The sequence below is a fragment of the Ursus americanus genome, chromosome 17, assembly GCF_024610735.1.
Source record: "Ursus americanus isolate L20-20 chromosome 17, mUrsAme1.1.p, whole genome shotgun sequence".
In the NCBI taxonomy this organism is placed as follows: Eukaryota; Metazoa; Chordata; class Mammalia; order Carnivora; family Ursidae; genus Ursus; species Ursus americanus.
This window is the reverse complement of record NC_142143.1, coordinates 20,553,026-20,573,227: the sequence shown is the minus strand read 5'-3', so window position 1 is coordinate 20,573,227 and position 20,202 is coordinate 20,553,026. Positions and strand designations below refer to the sequence as shown.

Here is a 20,202-nt window from a genome sequence, read left to right as displayed (position 1 = left end):
TACATATGCCTTTTTCTTATAAAAACATTAAGTAGGTACTCCCATACTCAAAATTTTCTTTTATGCTTGCTAACTCAGTCTTCTAAGCGTTCCTTCTTATTTAAGTTAATTCGTGTAGCAAGTAGATAGAAAACCAGACAGTAACTTAGTGTGACCATTCCTAATGCATTTATAGTCATGCTTGTGTGTCAGAAAGGTGATGTTAAAACATGTACTTTGCCAAACTTTAAGTTCTTTGGCTTTGCTATTAAAAATTTGGTTCTGTAGGGCTGCCTGGAAAAAAATTTTGGATCATTGTTAAAAGTGTAATTTATTTTTTTGATTTTTTACTTTGGAAAATAAGTACTTATGTTAAGAACATCTCACTGCATAAATGGTTTTATGTTTAATGTTTCTTTGCCAGTATAGAAATTCTAGTAAAGAAAAACAGAACTTTAATTGTTTTTTTTAAAGATTTTATTTATTTATTTGTCAGAGAGAGAGGGAGCAAGCACAAGCAGGGGGAGCAGCAGGCAGAGGGAGAAGCAGGCTCCTCGCTGAGCAGGGAGCCCGATGCAGGACTCCATTCCAGGACCCTGGGATCATGACCTGAGCCAAAAGTAGAAGCTTAATCGACTGAACCACCCAGGTGTCCTCAGAACTTTAATTTTTAAAAGTTATTGACCAAAACTGTCTTTTTCCTGATGTGAACCTCATATCGGGGGCGCTTGGCTGGCTCAGTCAGTAGAGCATGTGACTGACTCTTGATTGCAGGGTTGGGAGTTTGAACCCCACATTGGGTGTAGAGATTACTTAAAAATTAAGTGATGTGAACCTAGTACCACATGTATAAGGTCACTTTTTGGCTCATTTTAGTCTTTGTCTAAGTTCTTTTGTTTACTCAAAGTTGTGAAGTTGATGTTAAGTTTTGTCCTTATAAGGTGATAACCTTCTTAAAGGTGAGGATATGCTGCCTTTGTCCAAATGACATGGGATGATTGGGGACGATGTACTTATTTCTTTTTTCTAGCCCTTTCCAAAGGAGTTGTGAATTATAGCTTCTTAAAACATATCCCACAGGCCCTGTGTAGCCAACCTGGGTTTATAGTCCCTGAGATTAGAAAAGGTTGAGTGACATGAAAGCCCATTTTTCTTCCTAAGGGGGTTCATTTAGCCAATAAGTATTTATTCAAATAGTTAATATTTAATCCAGATTGACCTGTGCAGCTTTGCTGAATTTTATAAACCAACATTTCTTGTATCATTCAATATAAGTCTTTAGTCACCAGTCCAATTAATTAGTATCAGCATCGCTTGGTAGAGTCCAATAAAGTTAAAAGACTGTCTAAGCTTTGGGAGAGTACTAGAGCAAGAGCAAGAAACAAAAATCTTTTCAAGTGTCATGCAAGTAGAAGGCTGGAAAGTAACTTCTGAAATTCATTTTTGGAGTGATATTTTTAAAGTGAAGTTTGATTAAAAATATTTAAGAGTCTAAAGAGTTTAGAAAAATACCTGGAAAAGTAGAAGATGGTTTACAAAAGTTAGGATGCTTAGAGGAATGAATAGAAATATGTATGTGAACCAATTTAAAAAAATTTTATCTTTAAAATTAAACATAGAGGCTATGTTTATTCTCCCCTCTCCATCACCAGTTACTTGTATAAACTAAGAGGCAGAAGTTCCTGAGAATGAGCTAATGACTTCCTTGAGTTTTGGTCTCCTGTTTTTAAGTTCTTCATCATATTTCCTCTTCAGGAAAAAGCTCTTCCTCCCTACCTTTAGCTGTATGATTTAGACATAATTTAAGATTTGCGTCTTTAGGGGCGCCTGGGTGGTTCAGTCGTTAAGCGTCTGCCTTCGGCTCAGGGTGTGATCCCAGTGTTCTGGGATCGAGCCCCGCATCAGGCTCCTCTGCTGGGAGCCTGCTTCTTCCTCTCCCACTCCCCCTGCTTGTGTTCCCTCTCTTGCTGGCTGTCTCTCTCTCTGTCAAATAAATAAATAAATAAAATCTTAAAAAAAAAAATAAGGTTTGCGTCTTTAACCTACTGCTAGGCTATACAGTACAATGCATGTGCACGCTCACTCTCTTGAATTAAAGGTTGACCTTCCCTAGGGAGGCGCCCTCTGGTAACAGGAGCGTAGTGTCTCATGAACTGCTCACCCTTGTCTATTCTCTTCCATCTGTGGAAAATGGCCCCTTGAATGTAGCTTGTACTTCTTATCCTCGATTTATGTCACCCACTTATTTATTATAGTTCTGAGTGGATATAAACATATAACTCATATCTGCCTTTTGGAAATCTGGGAATAAAGCAAATAAAATACGTGACCATTGTTTTAATAACAAATTCTTAGTGGTTAATTCATTTCTATCTGCTAATTACAGATGAATATCTTTAAGTATACCAAATATTAACTCCTTCCCTGATACACATTTATGCCTCCATTTTCTTCAGTAATCCCTTCTATGCTTTGCTACAAGGATCATTCTGCCCTTATAAGGTATCTGAGATGTATGTTCTTCAGTCAGTCAGTTCTCAAGCCATTTTTTGTTCTTTTCCTTAACTCATTTAGTTCTCTTTTCCCTAGTCATCCCCCCTTTTCCTCTGTTAGCCTCATTTAGAGTTCCCAGTTACAATCATTTACATTATGGCCAGCATTAGTTAACAGTGTTTTAAAATTTTTTTTCCTGTTTCTATGGGTTATACTTGCTTAAGTTTCAGAATTTGAAAGTTCTTAAAAATATAAAGAAAATTAAAATCCTCTCTTAGAGATGCCCAGAGTTAACATTTCCGTATCTATCCTAATGTCTTTTTCCATAAGTCTTTAGACAAACACATGTATCTACACAGTTTAAAAATTGGGATTGTATAATAGTGTGTTACTGCATTTTCTCCCTGGTATTATTAATCTTTTAAAATATATTAAAGAAAATGTTTGTGTTATAGTCTGTCATAAGGATATATGTAACAGCTAAGAAATCCCTTATTTAAGATGAATAGTTTTATGTCACTTCGTACTTGATTTTCACTCATTGTGAAGGATAGCACATCTTAGATGTTCCCATTCTTTAATAAATGATGAATTGTGTTGTCAGGGAAAGAAATTGGTTATGAGACCAAGGAATGTTGTTACCATATGTTAGGTTACATGACCTTGCATGATTTTGAGGAAGGTCTTTTGAGTCTGTTTCCTCATCTGTAAAATTGAAAACTAGTGATAACTGTTCTTCTTTCAAATAGTTGTTGAAAGGATCAAATGATATAACATACATGAAAGTTTATTTGAAACAGTGTGACAAATTAGCCATGCAAATGCAAAATGTTTTTTAATATGTGAGAGAAAAGGTGAAGAGAATCTTTCCCTAGGATTGAATCAGTGTATTTTCTTAATAGGAACTCTGTTTAAACATCATTCCAACCTTTGCAAATCTTATAGACTACCCATCTATGAAAAATGCTTTGATACCAAGAATTAAAAATGCATGTCTGCAAACATCTTCCCTTGCCGTAAGTAACTGCATATTAATTTTTGCTTTTCTTTAACTTCTCATTGTTTTAAATTATTTTCTTATTGTTAAGTTACCTTTTTATAGTTTGTTCATATATTTCATGTTGGCTATAGGTAACCCGTATATAGTGCTATAAAAGTGATCAATAGCTGTAGTTTTCCCAGATACATAATTTTGCAGTATTACATCCCTGACCTTACTCCCATCCCCTGACTTTGAGCGCTTCAATAGAAAATTTGAGTAATTTTTCTTTCTTAATACTTTTCTGCTTTAATTCACAATTTATTTTGTTGGTAGTTTTAAAATAAACATGAAAGTTTAACTTGGTGTTTAAACCTAAAAACTTTTTGAACAGCTTCCTCTTATAAACTGCCTTTACTTTTAGTCATCTGTCTATATTTTTGTATCTACAACTTGCTTACTTTCAAAAAAAATTAAGGGTACAGTAAAATAATACATTAATAAGAACACAAGTGGGGGAAATAGTTGTACTCAAAAATCTAGGTCAAAGGCAGCTGATTCCTTTGAATACAGAATCTTAACACAGTTGATAGTCAAGGAAGTAGTAAATAGCAGTAAATAACAGTTCTTATTATTTCATATTGGGAGAAATATATATTCCCAACTCCTTTTCTCAGTAGATCATAAGAATTTATCCCACAGATAATTCTTTATAGAAGTAACATTGAATAATCTCTTCAAACAGCAGCTTTAGAAATGAGGGAGAAATGTCCTTCGTTCAGCTGATCAGTTCTTTATATTGATGTTTGATAATGGTCATGTTATTAAATTTGCATTTTGTAAATATAGTTCTTTGGAGAACTTTTCCATCTTTATTAGGTGAAATGTAAATTTAAATAAATATAAGCATTTGTAGCTTAAGCTTTTGCTTAAGGGAAAAATAATTTAAATGATATGATTTTACCTTACAGTGATCCAATCCATTTTAGTTCATGGGTGGGTTTTTTTGTTTTTTTGTTTTTTTGTTTTTGTTTTTTTTTTTTTTTTTTTTTGGTATAAAGGCCCTGAGATGGAAAACAGCACCAAAATAGGAAAAAATGTCATTGTTTACCAAAATTAACAAGGATGAAATGCAGTCAGAAACCCGAGTTCTTATTCTGACACTACTACTAACCGTCCTGTGCCATCGGGCAAGTTAATGTACCCCTCTGAGTCTTTTTTTTTTCATAAATATTAAAAAGATTTGAAATCCAGTTCTTTTCTCTGAAATTTTCTAAATTTTATGAGTGAATTTTCAAAACAGATGGTAGTAATATGCAGCTAAAAATTTTATTTTCAAAATGCCCTTTAAAAATCTGCAGGCTCCTGGCTGGCTTAGTCATAGAGCATGTGACTCTTGATCTTGGAGTTGTAAGTTCAAGCCCCACGTTGGGTGTAGAGATTACTGAAAGTAAAATAAATGAAATCTTTAGAAAAAAAGAAAATAAAAATCATGTAAGTCACACTGTATTTTATGGCAGCATAGACCTATTTTAGCATACATTTTGTCAAAGTACATGTTCTAGTTCAGTTCTAAGTATTTATGCAGAGTGAGGTGAGAAGCATTGATACTGAAATGATCTGTATTAATACCTGGGGATGTTTATATCTCTTTTTAAGATGCCAACTGAGCCATTAAAGACATGATTGCAAAGACTTATAATGAATGTATTTAGAACAGTAACTCTGGAATGGATTTGCATTTTATTTTATTTTATTTTATTTTATTTATTTATTTATTTATTTATTTATTTATTTATTTATTTATTTTAAAGATTTTATTTATTTATTTGACAGAGATAGAGACAGCCAGCGAGAGAGGGAACACAAGCAGGGGGAGTGGGAGAGGAAGAAGCAGGCTCATAGCAGAGGAGCCTGATGTGGGGCTCGATCCCAGAACGCCGGGATCACACCCTGAGCCGAAGGCAGACGCTCAACCGCTGTGCCACCCAGGCGCCCCTGGATTTGCATTTTATATACCACGCACAGTGCTCCTATCTTCAGAGGGGCAAATGTGAATTCTGAATTGCATTCATAGACATAGACCTTTAGGGTTAAAAAATTCTAACTGGGAAATGAGTGAAACATAAGTTGTGAGTTAGAATTGTATTTTAATACTGTTTCCTGAAAATAAAGAAAAATAAATTCTACACAGAGGTAGGTGAAATGCTCCAAGAGTTCTATTTCTTCATGACTTACATGACTAATATTTTATATTAAAAATAAAATTAAACTAGTATTTCTAGCTTCTCTTGACACACATGCACACACATATAAAAAATATAGCAATTCCTTTTGTAACACTGATTCTAAGAGCAAATTAATTGAATTTGTAGTATCCCTTATGTTTGAATTTCAGGAAACAATTAACACCTTATTTTTCAGAAAATTTCTTCCATCTTTCTTGTAGAAATACGTGCTTTTTTTAACCAGCTAAATTATTTTCTGCTTTTCTTAGTGTTTTGTTTTGGTTTTTTTTGAAACTAGAGTTCTGTTGATAGGATCCTGACTCAAAGTATTCTTTTTTAAAAAACTGAAATATAATTACCATACAGTGTTAGTTTCAGATGTGTAGTATAATAATTGAATAATTCTGTACCTTCGTCAGTGCTCATCATGATAAGTATACTCTTAATCCCCTTTATTTCACCCAGCCCCCTACCCACGTCCCCTTTGGCAACCACCAATTTTTTGTACTTAACAGTCTGCTGTATATTTTTTTTTGCTTTGCCTTTTTTCTGAAAATATTCTATCTTAACATATTTAAGCTAAAAAAATAGGGTGTGAAATATTTATCAAAATTGTCAAGCGAATATAGATAAAATTTTGATAAAAGCGCTCCTAAGTATCAGGTTTTAGTATCTGTGTTAAAGATATATTTAGAAATAGGAAACTTTATGTAGGATAAAATATAGTTTTTACATGTTGTTGAAATATTTAATTTAAGAATGAATTAAGCCTGAGTTAGAGAAAAGTACTGGAAGCCTAGTAAAATTGATCACTTGGTAGGAGAATGTAGTCCTTTTTATAATTCCGATGTCCCCGAAGAAATATTGTTAGTAAACACACGTATAATAAAGCTGCTCAAATCCTAATCACTTCATTTAGAAGGATACAAAATTGAAGTCATTCCTTACCTTTAGCTAACTAGTGTCCTGGTAAAGCAATCATGAAGTCTTTCTGAAACAAGTCCAGGGGAGTTAGTAAATACACGGATTTCCTATATTATTAAAGGATGAAAGCTTTTAAACCTACTTTTATTCTTGAGATTTTAACATATCTATATGAAGATTAAATTTATAGTTAATATTTTGTTCTAGATTGCAAAGACTTTAAATGACTAATGCAATTTACCTCTTTTAATAGGTTCGTGTAAATTCATTAGTGTGCTTAGGAAAGATTTTGGAATACTTGGATAAGTGGTTTGTACTTGATGATATCCTGCCCTTCTTACAACAAATTCCATCCAAGGAACCCGCAGTCCTCATGGGAATTTTAGGTAGCTGAAAATTTAATGTCATTTGATGCTACTTTATTGTATTATAGTCATGCAAATGAATCTTCCAAATTACAAAACCTTTGTATCCTTTTTTCAAGTATATAGCATTCAGTAATTGAGGAATGGTGGGATAAATACCATGATATAACTTTTTTGTGTGTTAATTTTAGCAAAACTGTAGAGCCTTCCTTGACGTTTACAAAAGCATTAGACATTTGGGAATCCTAGCTTCACAAATATCATGATCACGTGTAGTTTTCTCTGTAAAATGATACCAAATAAGAGAGGAAAACAAAGCTGCTTGGAAGGCTGATATGATACCAGTCTTAATAGTAATACTTGATGGTTATTTGGTACCCAATTTGTAAAAGGTGCTATGCTGAGTATTTTCTCTGCATTATCTCATTTTGTCCTCTCCAAATTCCAATGAGATGGGTACTGTTATTTCTGTTTTACAGTAAGGAAATTGAGGCCCAAAGTTTAAGTAAGTTATCCAGGATAACACAACTGATAAATGGTAGAGCTGGTTTTTAATTTATATATGTTCAAATCTTAACCAGTGTGTTTCACTGTTAAGTGATGTGCTTATGAAGCATATTAGCCTTACAGCACATTCTATTCTATCAGCGTAATTACAAATTACTCTGTCAAGAAACTCTGAAATTGTTTGTTATTAGTTAAAGCTTTGATGGTCCAGTCTGGAAATGCTGATGTTCTGTTATACTCATGGAAACAGAGATAATTGTAGAATCACAAAATCATTAACAAGTTTACTTTTTACTAATTTTAAAGTTTATTTTGAAGAAAAACCAAATTACTCAGCTATGTATTTTTAACACCTACTATAGTGCCTGGTCTATAGAAAGCCCTCAGTAAATATTTGTAGGAATGGTCAGCAAATAATTTATTGTGGACCTCTGTAGGCATGGGATATGGTATGAAACTTTTGGCCTCAAAGAAATTAGTCTTCTTAAGAGAAAGAGTTTGGCATAGTGGAAAGAGCCCTAGCTCCAGTCTTGGCTGTGTCAGTTCTGGAATGACTTTGAAAAGTTGCTTCATCTATCAGATGAGGATGAAATGCATCATTATGGGAGTCTCATGAGAATTCAGTGAGAAAATGGAAAGGGAAAAGTAACGGGCTTAGCAATTAAGTGCCTAGCGAATAAGCATTTAGTAGGTGTTCCATAAAGTTACTCTTTGAGTGTATAAGTGAAGTGTACCTTAACAGCAAAATGATAAGATATGATGTGTTCTAAGGCTATGGATTATATACAAAACACAACAAAAGCATTCAGAGAATGGGAAACAAATGTGCTCAGTTTACCAAATGAAGGCTTTGTGGAATAGGTGTAATAAGCAGGGTGTTAAAGTTCCAGTAAATAGGTGAGACTATGGGGAAGGATTGTGTGGAGTTGAGTTAAATTAGTAAAGTTTCAAACATGTTAAGTCCGATTAGTTAAAGAAGTGAATAAAGGTGTAAGACCTATACTCACACACTTGTGAAATAGGTGTCTCAAGTTTGAGTGAGAAGTCTGAACTATATATTCAGGTGTTTTCAGGATAGAGAGTCATTCTGTAACCTTGCTGCTGCAGTGTGGTAAGGCTTTTAATGTTATGCTAACATTAAGTGTGCTCTGAAGCCAAAAGAATTCAGGATAAATATGTCATGGTATTTAAATCTAAACTGGTGATAAAGCTGAAATCATTCTGATCCATATGTAAGAACATCCTCGTTCTAGGCACTGACAAGGAAAAATTTGTAATTATATTAATTATCAAGAGATTTCATGTAGATATACTATTTTCCTAATGTCTGTTAATGTGTGGTATTGAGCTATAAAATTTGTCTCATTCTTTTCTATCAGGTATTTACAAATGTACTTTTACTCATAAGAAGTTGGGAATCACCAAAGAGCAGTTGGCTGGAAAAGTATTGCCTCATCTGATTCCCCTGAGTATTGAAAATAATCTTAATCTCAATCAGGTAGGAATAGTTTTGTGCTTTATTCAGTTTATCCAGCTTACTGTTTTCTTGGTATGAATGCATTACATTTAAGTGTTGCTAAAACAAGGAAAAATATGCCAAAGAGTTCAATAAAGAAAGTTTGTGGATTCAAGGTAAGGAGATGTGAGTTGGAAGGATTATTGAAGGTCTCATTGGGAGATAGTAAATGACTAGAACATTGAAAGATATGTAGGATTTTTGGCTACTTCAGATTTGGGGCTGGGAAGTTGACATGAACAAAGAAAAAAAAATCAATGTAATGTGTCAGGGGTGTATATCTGTTATTTATTGCTACAGAACAAATCACCAAACACTAGATGGTTATTTCATCGTTTCTGTGGGTCAGCCAAGCCAGGGCATGGATTCTCTGTTCAGAGTTTTCACAATGCTACCATCAAATGCTGGGGTCTCATCTGAAGGCTCAATCGGGGAAAAGAAGGATCTGCTTCTAAGCTACTTAATGGCTGTTGGCAGGATTCAGTTCCTTTTAGGTTGCTGGACTGAGGACTTCAGTTCCGAACTCTCTGTTAGCTGGATGCACTGTCAGTTCTTTTCCTCATGAGCCTTCCAACATGGCAACTTGTTTCATCAAAGTGGGAAAGAGAATCTGCTAGAAAGATGGAAGTTACAGCATCCTGTAGTGTAATTAAGGAAATGACATCCATTACCTTTGCTGAATTCTATTGGTTACCAGCAAGTCACAGCTCCTGCCCACTCTCAAAGATAGGGAGTTACACAAGGGCCTGAGCAGCAGAACGAGGAGATAATTGGCAACCAGTTTAGAGCCTATCTGCCATAGGAAATGAATAATCCAGTTTGACTGAGAGATACCTATAATACAGTAGGGGCGTAATGGGAGAGAGAGAAATTGAGACTAGTATAGGTAGACTTTAAATTGCTGTCTGATTTAGGTATTTGCTTTTTTGTTGTTGTTGTGTTATTTTTTTTAATTCCAGTATAGTTAGCATACAGTGTTATATTAGTTTCAGGTGTACTGGTTTAGGTATTTGAAATTTCAAGATGTGGTAAACATTTGATCAAAGATTATTATACAATTATCTATCTGCATAGCTCTATCAGTGTAGTTATCACAGGTATGTACTTAGGTGTCTGCCTTTCCCACCAGGCTGGTTATTATACCTTATACATTATTATATCCCCAGCACTTAGTACAGTGCTAAAACCAAAAATGTTTATTGAACTGAGAGAAAATTTGAGTTAGAGTAATGACAAGTCATTTTGTTCACTGTAGAACTGGTGTTTAATGGAGTAAAATGGAAGAAAGACTGGGATTGGTTGATTACTGTTAACCAAGGAGTGTCAGAAATGGAATGGCAGACAAGATTGGGAATTAAGTAGTGAAAGTGAATTAGAGCAATTAAGGAAGCAGAAAGCTGAGAGTTAAGGAAGCTTTTGGCCTTAAGGGAGAGAGCTGAATGAATGGAGTTTTGGAGTTAGAGAAATTTATAAAATCAGACCCCAACTTTCATTTGAAGTGGTAGGGTAAGCCTCTGAAAGTTTGTGTCCCTAAATTTCAATTTTTGGCTTGATAGTTTCTTCATATCTTGGGTGGCAGGGTTGAGGTTACAATTGGCAAAAAGGGAAACAGTGAATATTGGGGAAAAATAGGATGATGATATGCCTGAGTCCAACTTTTAGTCATTTCTGTTCTTATTTATGATTTAGGATGTTTTTAAATATTCCCAAATGTTTATTTCAGAATATATAATTTCATTTGAAATGTGGTGTTGGTTTTCTTCAGCTTTATGGTTGATTTTTTTAGGGGCCTATTTTCATCAACAGAAGTACTTTGATTCATATTTTCTAGTATTTTACAGTAGTTAACATGGGTGTGGTCTGCTTTCCTATTCACTTCATGGAGAGGGTTCCTAATTTAAGACTGCCCTCTTCTGTCAGTTCTGATTTAAAGTAATCTAAGTATATTTTGCATTATGGAAAAAGATAACTTGATTTAAGAAAGTACATTTTTTTGCATTTGATTATAAAACAGGAAATACTAAGTAGCAATCAAAACATATCACAACTTGTGTTGGGTGAGGGTTCCGAAGACCACTTCTAGATTCAGTGATTCACTCACTAGGAGTCACAGGCCTCAGCACATAGTTGTATTCATGGCTATGATTTTTTTATGGCGAAAGGACATAAAACAAAATCAGCAAAGGGAGAAGGCTTATAGGGCAAAGTCTGGAGGAAACCAGATGCAAGTTTCGAGTCATCTCCTTAGCGAACTTACTCTCCCTGGTAATGCGTTGTGACAGTAAATGTGAAGTGTTGTAGCTCCATCTGCCTGTCATGTACTCAAATTCCAGACTTCCAGAAGGAAAGCAGATGTTTAGCATTAAACAGTCTTTGTACAGGTTAGTGAGCCACTCTCATGAGCTAATGGCGGGAACTCTCCTAAAATCTGAGTTCCTGGACACCGGCCCAGGGCCAGCCTTGCAAGCAGGCCTTTTCAAGGTAGCAGTCCAGGCCCACTGTGTTAATTCTTCTGAACCAACTACATGCAACATTTGGATAAATCTCACAATGTTGAGCAAGTAAAACCAGACACAGAAGATCTACTGAATGATTCCATTTATATGAAGTACAAAAACAGTCAAAACTACACTTCCAGAAGTCAGACTAGTGTTTACTCATAGGATAAGGGGGGTGGGAAGAAGCTAGAAGGGGGCACAGGGAAGCTTGTGGGGTGCTGCCAGTATTCTTTTTCTGCATCTGACTACTGGCTAAATTCAATTTGAATTTTTTGATATGTGTGCTTATATATGTGTACTTCTCTGTTCGCATGTTATACTTCATTACAAAGTTTAAAAAAAAAACTGATCAGAGTGTCCTGCCAGGTAAATTGCTAAGGAAATAATGCCTTTTGTTACTCTCATGGTAAGACAAGGGACGATTGAGCATGGTGAGAAGCAGTGTCAAGTAGAAATGAGCAGGAAGCTCTGAAGACAGACTTACATGAATTCTCATGCTACCATATGTATTTAGTAGCTCTTACTAAGTTGCTTTCTCTCTCCCTGAGCCATAATTTCCTCATTTATGGTATAGAAATATTAATAAACCTACAATGAAGACTTGTATAAGCACCCAGTACAAAAAGAAGATTTGGGAGGGAAAGAAAGCAGTTTCTAGATTCTTCCTGTAATGTATGGTATTGTTAAATAAATTGTTCATGACGATCTAAGGTACCCTAAGAATCATCATTTACCCAAAGCTTAAACTACAGTATGACATAGTATTAGATATACTTTAGGAACTATAATTATTTGAAAGTTAAACTGTATACATTTAATATTTCTACTAACTTTAGAAAACAGATTTATTTTAGCCAAACATGTCATTTTTATAACAATCTGAATAAACTGATTTTGTTATGCATTATTAAATGGGTTGTTTCCAGATATGTACAAATTCAGATGGTCAATTTTGGACTATTCTAGGAATATCAATATGTAAAAACTGCTGGGGTTAAATTTATAAGACCCCTGAATAATATCTGTTAGAGAAATCAAGCTAAAAAACTAATTGAGACATATTTTCTGGAACTTAAAATCCTCATCAACTTTCTCACCAAATTCAGAAATACTGTAAAAGCTTGCTGTGATATGCTGAGTTTAAATATACTATTCTTGTGACATCACTACTATGAGTGGGTCATATTCTGGTAAAAATAGGGAATATTATGATTAACTTGTTGAATTGTTTTATTAGATTACATTTGCTGCGAATTCGAAACATTATAACTGTCTCAATTTCTTATTGTACCAGTTCAATTCTTTCATTTCCGTCATAAAAGAGATGCTTAACAGATTGGAGTCTGAACATAAGACTAAACTGGAACAACTTCATATAATGCAGGAACAGCAGAAGTAAGTAGGTTGCATATGAATTGTATGTGGCCCCAGAGTGAGATTAGTTACCTCATGATTGATTTTCTGGAACAAGGACTAGAAAAATTGATGGATTTTTTTTTTAGATCAAGTTTACTATTTTAATTCCAGTATAGTTAATGTATAGTGTTGTATTAGTTTCTGGTGTACAGTGTAATGACTCAGCAATTCTATACATCATTATTCAGTGTTCATCATTAATCCCCTTCACCTGTTTTCACCTATCCCTCCACCCACCTCCCCTCTGGTGACCATCAGTTTGTTCTGCTTAGTGAAAATTGATAGATTTCAGTTTGATCACAAGTAAAACATTAAAAAAATTTCCAATATGTTAACTTGAACTGAATGAAAATAGAATGTTGTAGAAAATTAATGTCATTTCTGTGTACAAAAGTGTAATATGATATAATCTTAGCATTTTCTATACATAGGGAAAATTCTATTTCTGAGAAAGTCTCTTGTTAGCATTAGCTACTAGAGGTGTAAATTCAGGGTGATTGCTAAGAGCACCACTTAAATATATTTTTCAAGTCTTTGAAACCCTGATGTTTTGATTTCTCCCTTTTTCTTTTCCCTGATGCCAGAAACATTTGTAGAGCACTCATTTCATATTTAATTCCACAACATCCACTTCTTTTTTTCTGTAAGGGAGGATTTTCTACGTTATTTGCAAAATACTAGTATTCAAAGGAAGAAGGGAAAAGTGAAAATTACTGGAGTTTATTAAACTCCAGTTTACTAAAATAAAATTTCCACTATATTTGTTTCCCAGAGAAAAACACATGATTTTAGGATGCCTGTTAAATGCTGAGCCAAAAAACATCAGTAAAAAGAGGCATCAGGGGTGCCTGGGTGGCTCAGTCGATAAAGCATCTGTTGATTTCAGCTCAGTTCATGATCTCAGGGTTGTGAGATTGAGCCCTACCCACATCGAGCTCTGTGCTGAGTGTGGAGCCTGCCTAAGGTTCTCCCTCTCCCTCTGCCTTGCCTCTCTTTCTCTCTCTAACTCCCCCTCTCTCTCTCAAAAAAAAAAAAGTATCAGAGAATCAGTAAAATTGATACCAATTATGAGCAAGGTTCCCAGATAGAAATTTTGTAGCTTCTGTTCCAGTGTGAGATGAAGGCTGATGGAAATAAACATACCAGGTGTAGAATGACATGAAATAGCCCTTTGTATGTATTCTGTGATGTATACGTTTATGTTGTTTGATGGATTGATTATTAACATAAGAACCCTGAAAAATAATTTTTAATTATTTAATTATTTTAATTATTTAATTTATGAGAAAATTTTAATATCTAGTATTTATACTTGAGGTGTAAATGAACCTTTTTTCTCCTATCTAAATCTTACCTATTTTTCAAGGCATAGATCTGGCTCATCATAGTGATTATAGCATTTATTGTGAAAATCAGATTCTGAATTTAATCACATAAGCTCTCTGACAGTAAGAATCATGCTTGCCCAGTTTTATGACATACTGAGTAAATTTTCCAGTAAATTTCAAATACTGAGTTAAAAAAAGAAGACTTGTATATGCAATGTTACTTTTGGGGGTAAGCAGACATTAATTGTAGTAAATAATAAAAAAGATTATGATGGTCCTTAAAGAATAAAGTTGCAGTTTGTTTAAGTTCTCATAAACCCCATGGGGATGAACTATTTTTAGCATTAGTATTTCCAAAGTAAGCATTTCTTTTTATTGGCTTTGTCATAATTCAACTCTCCTGCAGATCTTTGGATATAGGAAATCAAATGAATGCTTCTGAGGAGGCAAAAGTTACAAATGTTGGATCTCAGGTAAGATATTTAGATTATCTATCTATCTATCTATCTATCTATCTATCTATCTATCTATCTATTTTCTTCCAAGATTTTATTTAATCGAGTTAGTTAACATATAGTGTAGTATTGGTTTCAGGAGTAAAATTTAGTGATTCAACAGTTGCATATTAACACCCAGTGCTTATTACATTAAGTACCTTCCTTAATGCCCATCACCCATTTAACACCTCCCCCCCCCCCCAGCAACCCTCAGTTTGTTCTCTGTAGTTAAGAGTCTCTTATGGTTTGTCTCCCTCTGTTTTTACTTATTTTTCTTTCCCTTCCCCTATATTCATCTGTTTTGTTTCTTAAATTCCACATATGAGTGAAAGCATATGGTAGTTCTTTCTCTGACTTAATTCTCTTAGCATAATATACTCTAGTTCCAGCCACGTCATCACAGGTGGCAAGATTTCTTTTTTTTTTTTTTTTTTTTTTAGGGCTGAGCAATATTCCATTGTATATATATGCCACCTCTTTTTTTATCCATCAGTTGATGGATGTTTGGGCTCTTTCTATAATTTGGCTATTGTTGATAGTGCTGCTATAAACATTGGGGTGCATGTGCTCCTTCAAATCAGTATTTTTATGTTCTTTGGATAAATACCTAGTAGTGCAATTGCTGGGTCACAAGGTAGTTTATTTAGATCATTTTAATTTTTGTAAAAAGAGTTCGACAATGTGCTTCATTTGAGGGGCTTTTGCTCTTTAAGCAGTAAAATCACAATTTTTTGATGTCATTCAGGTGGTTGACATTTTTCTTTTTCGGCAGATTGACAAAGTCTTTAACAACATTGGAGCAGACTTTCTGACTGGCAGTGAATCAGAAAACAAAGAGGATGGGTTACAGAATAAGCATAAAAGAGTAAGTTTCTTTACTTGTTCTTATGCACTGATTTATTTTATAGGACTTACTGTAAACTATAGATTTTTGTTGGGAAGTACTACTGTTTAGCATCTTAACAAGAAGCATGCTTTAATAATCTTTATGAAGTTTAAAAATTACCGTGGGAGCATGACCTCACTCACATTGAGAATAAACAGGCTTGGGAATTTAACTTCCTTTACTACTCAGCCTTCCATGTGGTAACATTTCTAGATTGCCTGCCTTCTTGGTCCTTTCTGTTGCACTTTGCCAGTCACATCTCTTGATAAATTCCACTGTGTCTCTTCTCTGCTTCTGATTTTGAGTGATAAATTATAAAGTGATACTTTCCATTTGAAATATTGGCTAGTATTCAATGCAATAAATATGTCAAATTTGAATTTCTGCTGAGGGCAATTTTTCTTCTGTTCATTTGACAAATACTAGTACCTATATTTGCAAAGCCAGGAGCTACTGGGCATTGGGTTTACAAAATTGTAAGAACATACTGCGAACTTATAGTTTAGCAAGGTTGATAAAAAGATAAATGTCAAATTTGATTCAGTCATTAGCAGTGAAAGAAGCTGTTTATGTTTTCCTTAGCTTTTTGTTGAGTTCCTAAAATATTTTTGGAGTGAGATAGAGTTGAACAAGGTCTCCCAAATGTATAAAATGAAATCACCAAATCATATTTCCCTTGTCCGGGAAAAGGTCAATCTGATGAGTGGTTTTAAAACAATAACTGTTTTTATACTGAAAGTATTTTAGCAGAGATTTTATGAGTTTCTAACTAAAGTTAAATCTTATAATAATTCAGAATATAATTTACCTGTGGCAATCACCAACACAGGAGTAGTTTGCAAACTACTTGGTATTGTCAAATATACCAAGACATACTTTACCAAAAAAGACATCTTCTGTTTTACATGTGGAATTATGAAGTTGCAAGTTGATATTTTGTTTTGTTTTGAGGCATCACTTACACTTGAAGAAAAACAAAAATTAGCAAAAGAACAGGAGCAGGCACAGAAGTTGAAAAGCCAACAGCCTCTTAAACCCCAAGTACACACACCTGTTGCTCCAGTCAAACAGGTCAGAATTCATTTCATTTGCATAATTTCAAACATACTTACTTTCAGGTTATACTTTTGTATAATTTCAAGCATACTGTACTGAAGAAGTAAGTATATAACTTATTCTACCTACTAGTGTTTGAGTAAAAATGTATTTCAAAGACTACTTCAATAATGCAGTTTCTAAGAGGTATGGGCAAAAGGATTTTCCAACAACTCAGTAGCCTGCCTAATGTATAATGTTTTATGATAGTGATTGTTATCAATGATAGTGATAGTGAGTGGTTGTTACCAACCACTACCAATGAATAGAAGGGTTTCTTTAAAAATATTACGTTTAATAGTACTAAGTACCTCTCTTCTGTTCACCTTGAAATGATCAGGAATATTATGTTCATGCATTTATATATTTTTGAGCAAAAGCAGTTATAGTCAGGTCTGTAACTTGATTTAGGAATACTTACCCTATATGTCCTGACCAGTATTTATTTCCTGTTATGTTTCAGGCACTGTTTTAGGGTCCTGCTTGTAGAGAGTTTACACTCTTACTGGCTGCAGAAATAACTTTATCTTAAAAGCTTTCTTTAAATTATTTTTTGTTATTTCCTAATCACTAAAATTCTTTTTCCAAGAAAAATCTTAGTGGCCAAGAGGCAAAATAAAAAATATTTTGTAGGTACTTATATAAGAATAGAGAAAACAAATTTCTATAAAATTGTGATACAATTCAAAATATAAAGAGTATCCTTTTTGTAATACAGATCTATGGATGAGAAGAACACATTTCTATTTTGGGGAACGGTGGGGGAGGCCAGGATTTTGTTTAATTGGAATTCAAATTTAGTGTTCCCTGTCATCAAATTGGTTGCAGTTCCGTTTCATGTTCAGTGTTCATGTTCAATTCAATGTTCATCTGTAAAAACCATTTTGTAAAGATATGTGGCCAACTGGATTTGGCCTTTGGGTTGTGGTTTGCTAACTTGATATAGATTGTTGAGCTTAATTCTAACTTGTCATTTATTGACTTTAACTAATTTAGAAATCTTGGAGATAAAGTAATTCCCTCATATTTTTCAGACTAAGGACTTGACAGACACGTTGATGGATAACATGTCATCCTTGACCAGCCTTTCTGTTAGTACCCCTAAAATTTCTGCTTCAAGTACCTTCACTTCTGTTCCTTCCATGGGGCTTGGCATGATGTTTTCTACACCAATTGATAATACCAAGAGAAATTTGACCAACGGCTTAAATGCTAACATGGGCTTTCAGACTTCAGGATTCAACATGCCGGTTAATACAAATCAGAACTTATTCGGTAGTCCAAGCACACCTGGAGTGACCAAGATGACACTGGGAACACCTTCCACTTTGCCAAACTTCAGTGCTGTGAGTGTTCCTCCTGCTGGTGCAAAGCCTGCTCAACAAAGACCCACAGATATGTCTGCTCTTAATAATCTCTTTGGCCCTCAGAAACCCAAAGTTAGCATGAACCAGTTGTCACAACAGAAACCAAATCAGTGGCTTAATCAATTTGTACCTCCGCAAGGGTCTCCAGGTATGGGCAGTTCAGTTATGGGAACACAGATGAACATGATGGGACAGTCTGCCTTCGGTATGCAGGCTAATCCTTTCTTTAACCCACAGAACTTTGCACAGCCACCAACTACTATGACCAATAGCAGTTCAGCTAGCAATGATTTAAAAGATCTTTTTGGGTGAGGTGTCTTGCTCTATTTTTGAAGAATTACTTCAATTTTAATCATGGGTGAGCTGATTTACATCTTTATATAGTTGGCTTGGAGGAACTACTTCTATGGGGAAGTGAATGGTTCTGTGACAGAAAACACCTTGTTTCCATGCCAGCATAGTAGTTGTATGGACTCCTAACAGCTGAGTTTTTAAAAGCATTGAGGATTTTTTTCCTCTTACCATCTCCTCTTCAAGTTTTTAAAAGACCCAACCCGTACCAATCTCGAAGAGAAAAAAGACACCTGAGTATCTTGAATAGCAGAATTTTTTAATCAAATGTTTATTTTAGCTTGTAAATCTTGGTTTATTTAAAAAATTGAGTTGGTTAATGCAAGTTTCATATGTTAAATACTACATGGTACACAGTCTGCCTTTACAAGTCATTAGTCTTCATTTTAATGTGTGAAAAATCTTGATGCTGTTGATTTGTTTGCATTTAGTATGACTGAGGTAATGATAAACTTAATGAAAAGGATCAGGTCACTTGCTTTTTCCAATCTTATTTACTTCTCAGATGAACTAATGTTCAATACAAAAGACTGAGCAAATACTGCAAAATTTTACTTTAATGTTGATTTCATTGGTTCAAACTGAAGACATTATTAACCATCTTAAATGCAAACTAATCATTGTAAATTATATTTTAGCATGGTCTGCCTCAAATAGTAATGTATTTTTCTGCATTTATTTGGATATATTTAGAATCACTTTCTTTCCTACTGTATCACAGACAGAAGAATATGTACTGATTTGTACAGATATTTGACAAAGCCCTCTGACATGATTTCCCTGACTCTTGCCTTCATATTTCATTTGGAATTCAAACTTCTGAGGTAGCCGCACATATGAATTGCATTTTCAAAAGGATATTTGTAAGAAACTATATTTAATGAGTAAACTTTTGAAATTTCTGCTGTATTGTTTCAAATGTAATAAACTTTACTTCTCTAAAAATGAGCAGTTGTATCTTCTCGCTACCAACAGATTAATTTTCAGTTTATCATGGTAAAAGTCTGACCTCATCAATTACTGCAACTCAAGTTTAATTGTTTTCTAGACGTTTTAGGAACCTTTTGTTTGAACATTTTTGTGTCCACAATTAGCCATTTTTAGGAAAGAAAGACAAAATTCTTCTAACAGGGAACATGCTTAATTTTTTAAAGCCTTTCTCTGATACATTTTCTTTGATGTGCTGATTGTTCAACCACAGAGCCTTATGCTGTAAATGTCACTTGTATTTTGTTTAAATTATATTCTACCATTATGTGATAACTTAAAAATGATCTTTCAGAGAACTATATATACATTATAATTGCTGCCATAGAGTTTGTGGTTTTTAAATCTCTGAAACCAGCAATCATTTAAAATAAATCATATGAAGTTTAGTGTGTCATTGATATATATATATATATATATATATATACACACACACACACACACACACACACACACACTAAAAACATACATTGAATATACATTACTTGATTATAAAATGTAATTTGGTGATAGTATTGCTGGCATTATTCAGTAAGGGGGTACTTTAAAAAAATAAAAGTTTAGCTTTAACATCTGCTTTCTGTATGAGCTGTACTTTGTTATTTATATGGTTTTAGAAAAAAGATTCATAGGAATGTTGACGAAACTTATCTAAGAAATGAAAGGCACTAAGAAAAGCAAATGTTTCTGTCAAATACATTCACACCTTGACCAGATTATCTGTCTTGTTTGTAACACAATATTAATATTTCTCTTGAGAAAAGTTCACATATGGAATAAATGCCT

The 20,202-nt window shown here is 34.1% G+C and overlaps 1 protein-coding gene across 2 annotated transcripts in view; it reads left to right on the top strand.

The window, feature by feature from the left end:
• SCYL2 (SCY1 like pseudokinase 2) overlaps positions 1 to 19,992 on the top strand; it is a 59,335-nt gene extending 39,343 nt beyond the window's left edge. Inside the window, exons 11-18 of one of the 2 annotated variants that reach the window (XM_045779548.2) lie at positions 3,375 to 3,488; positions 6,857 to 6,989; positions 8,855 to 8,973; positions 12,784 to 12,884; positions 14,640 to 14,706; positions 15,503 to 15,595; positions 16,568 to 16,687; positions 17,746 to 19,992. In XM_045779548.2, coding sequence (XP_045635504.1) covers positions 3,375 to 3,488; positions 6,857 to 6,989; positions 8,855 to 8,973; positions 12,784 to 12,884; positions 14,640 to 14,706; positions 15,503 to 15,595; positions 16,568 to 16,687; positions 17,746 to 18,390 — 1,392 coding nt within the window. In that variant the 3' untranslated portion in view covers positions 18,391 to 19,992. The remainder of the gene's footprint in view (positions 1 to 3,374; positions 3,489 to 6,856; positions 6,990 to 8,854; positions 8,974 to 12,783; positions 12,885 to 14,639; positions 14,707 to 15,502; positions 15,596 to 16,567; positions 16,688 to 17,745) is intronic. The other variant, XM_045779549.2, reaches the window with a different exon arrangement.
• Positions 19,993 to 20,202: the final 210 nt, after the last annotated feature.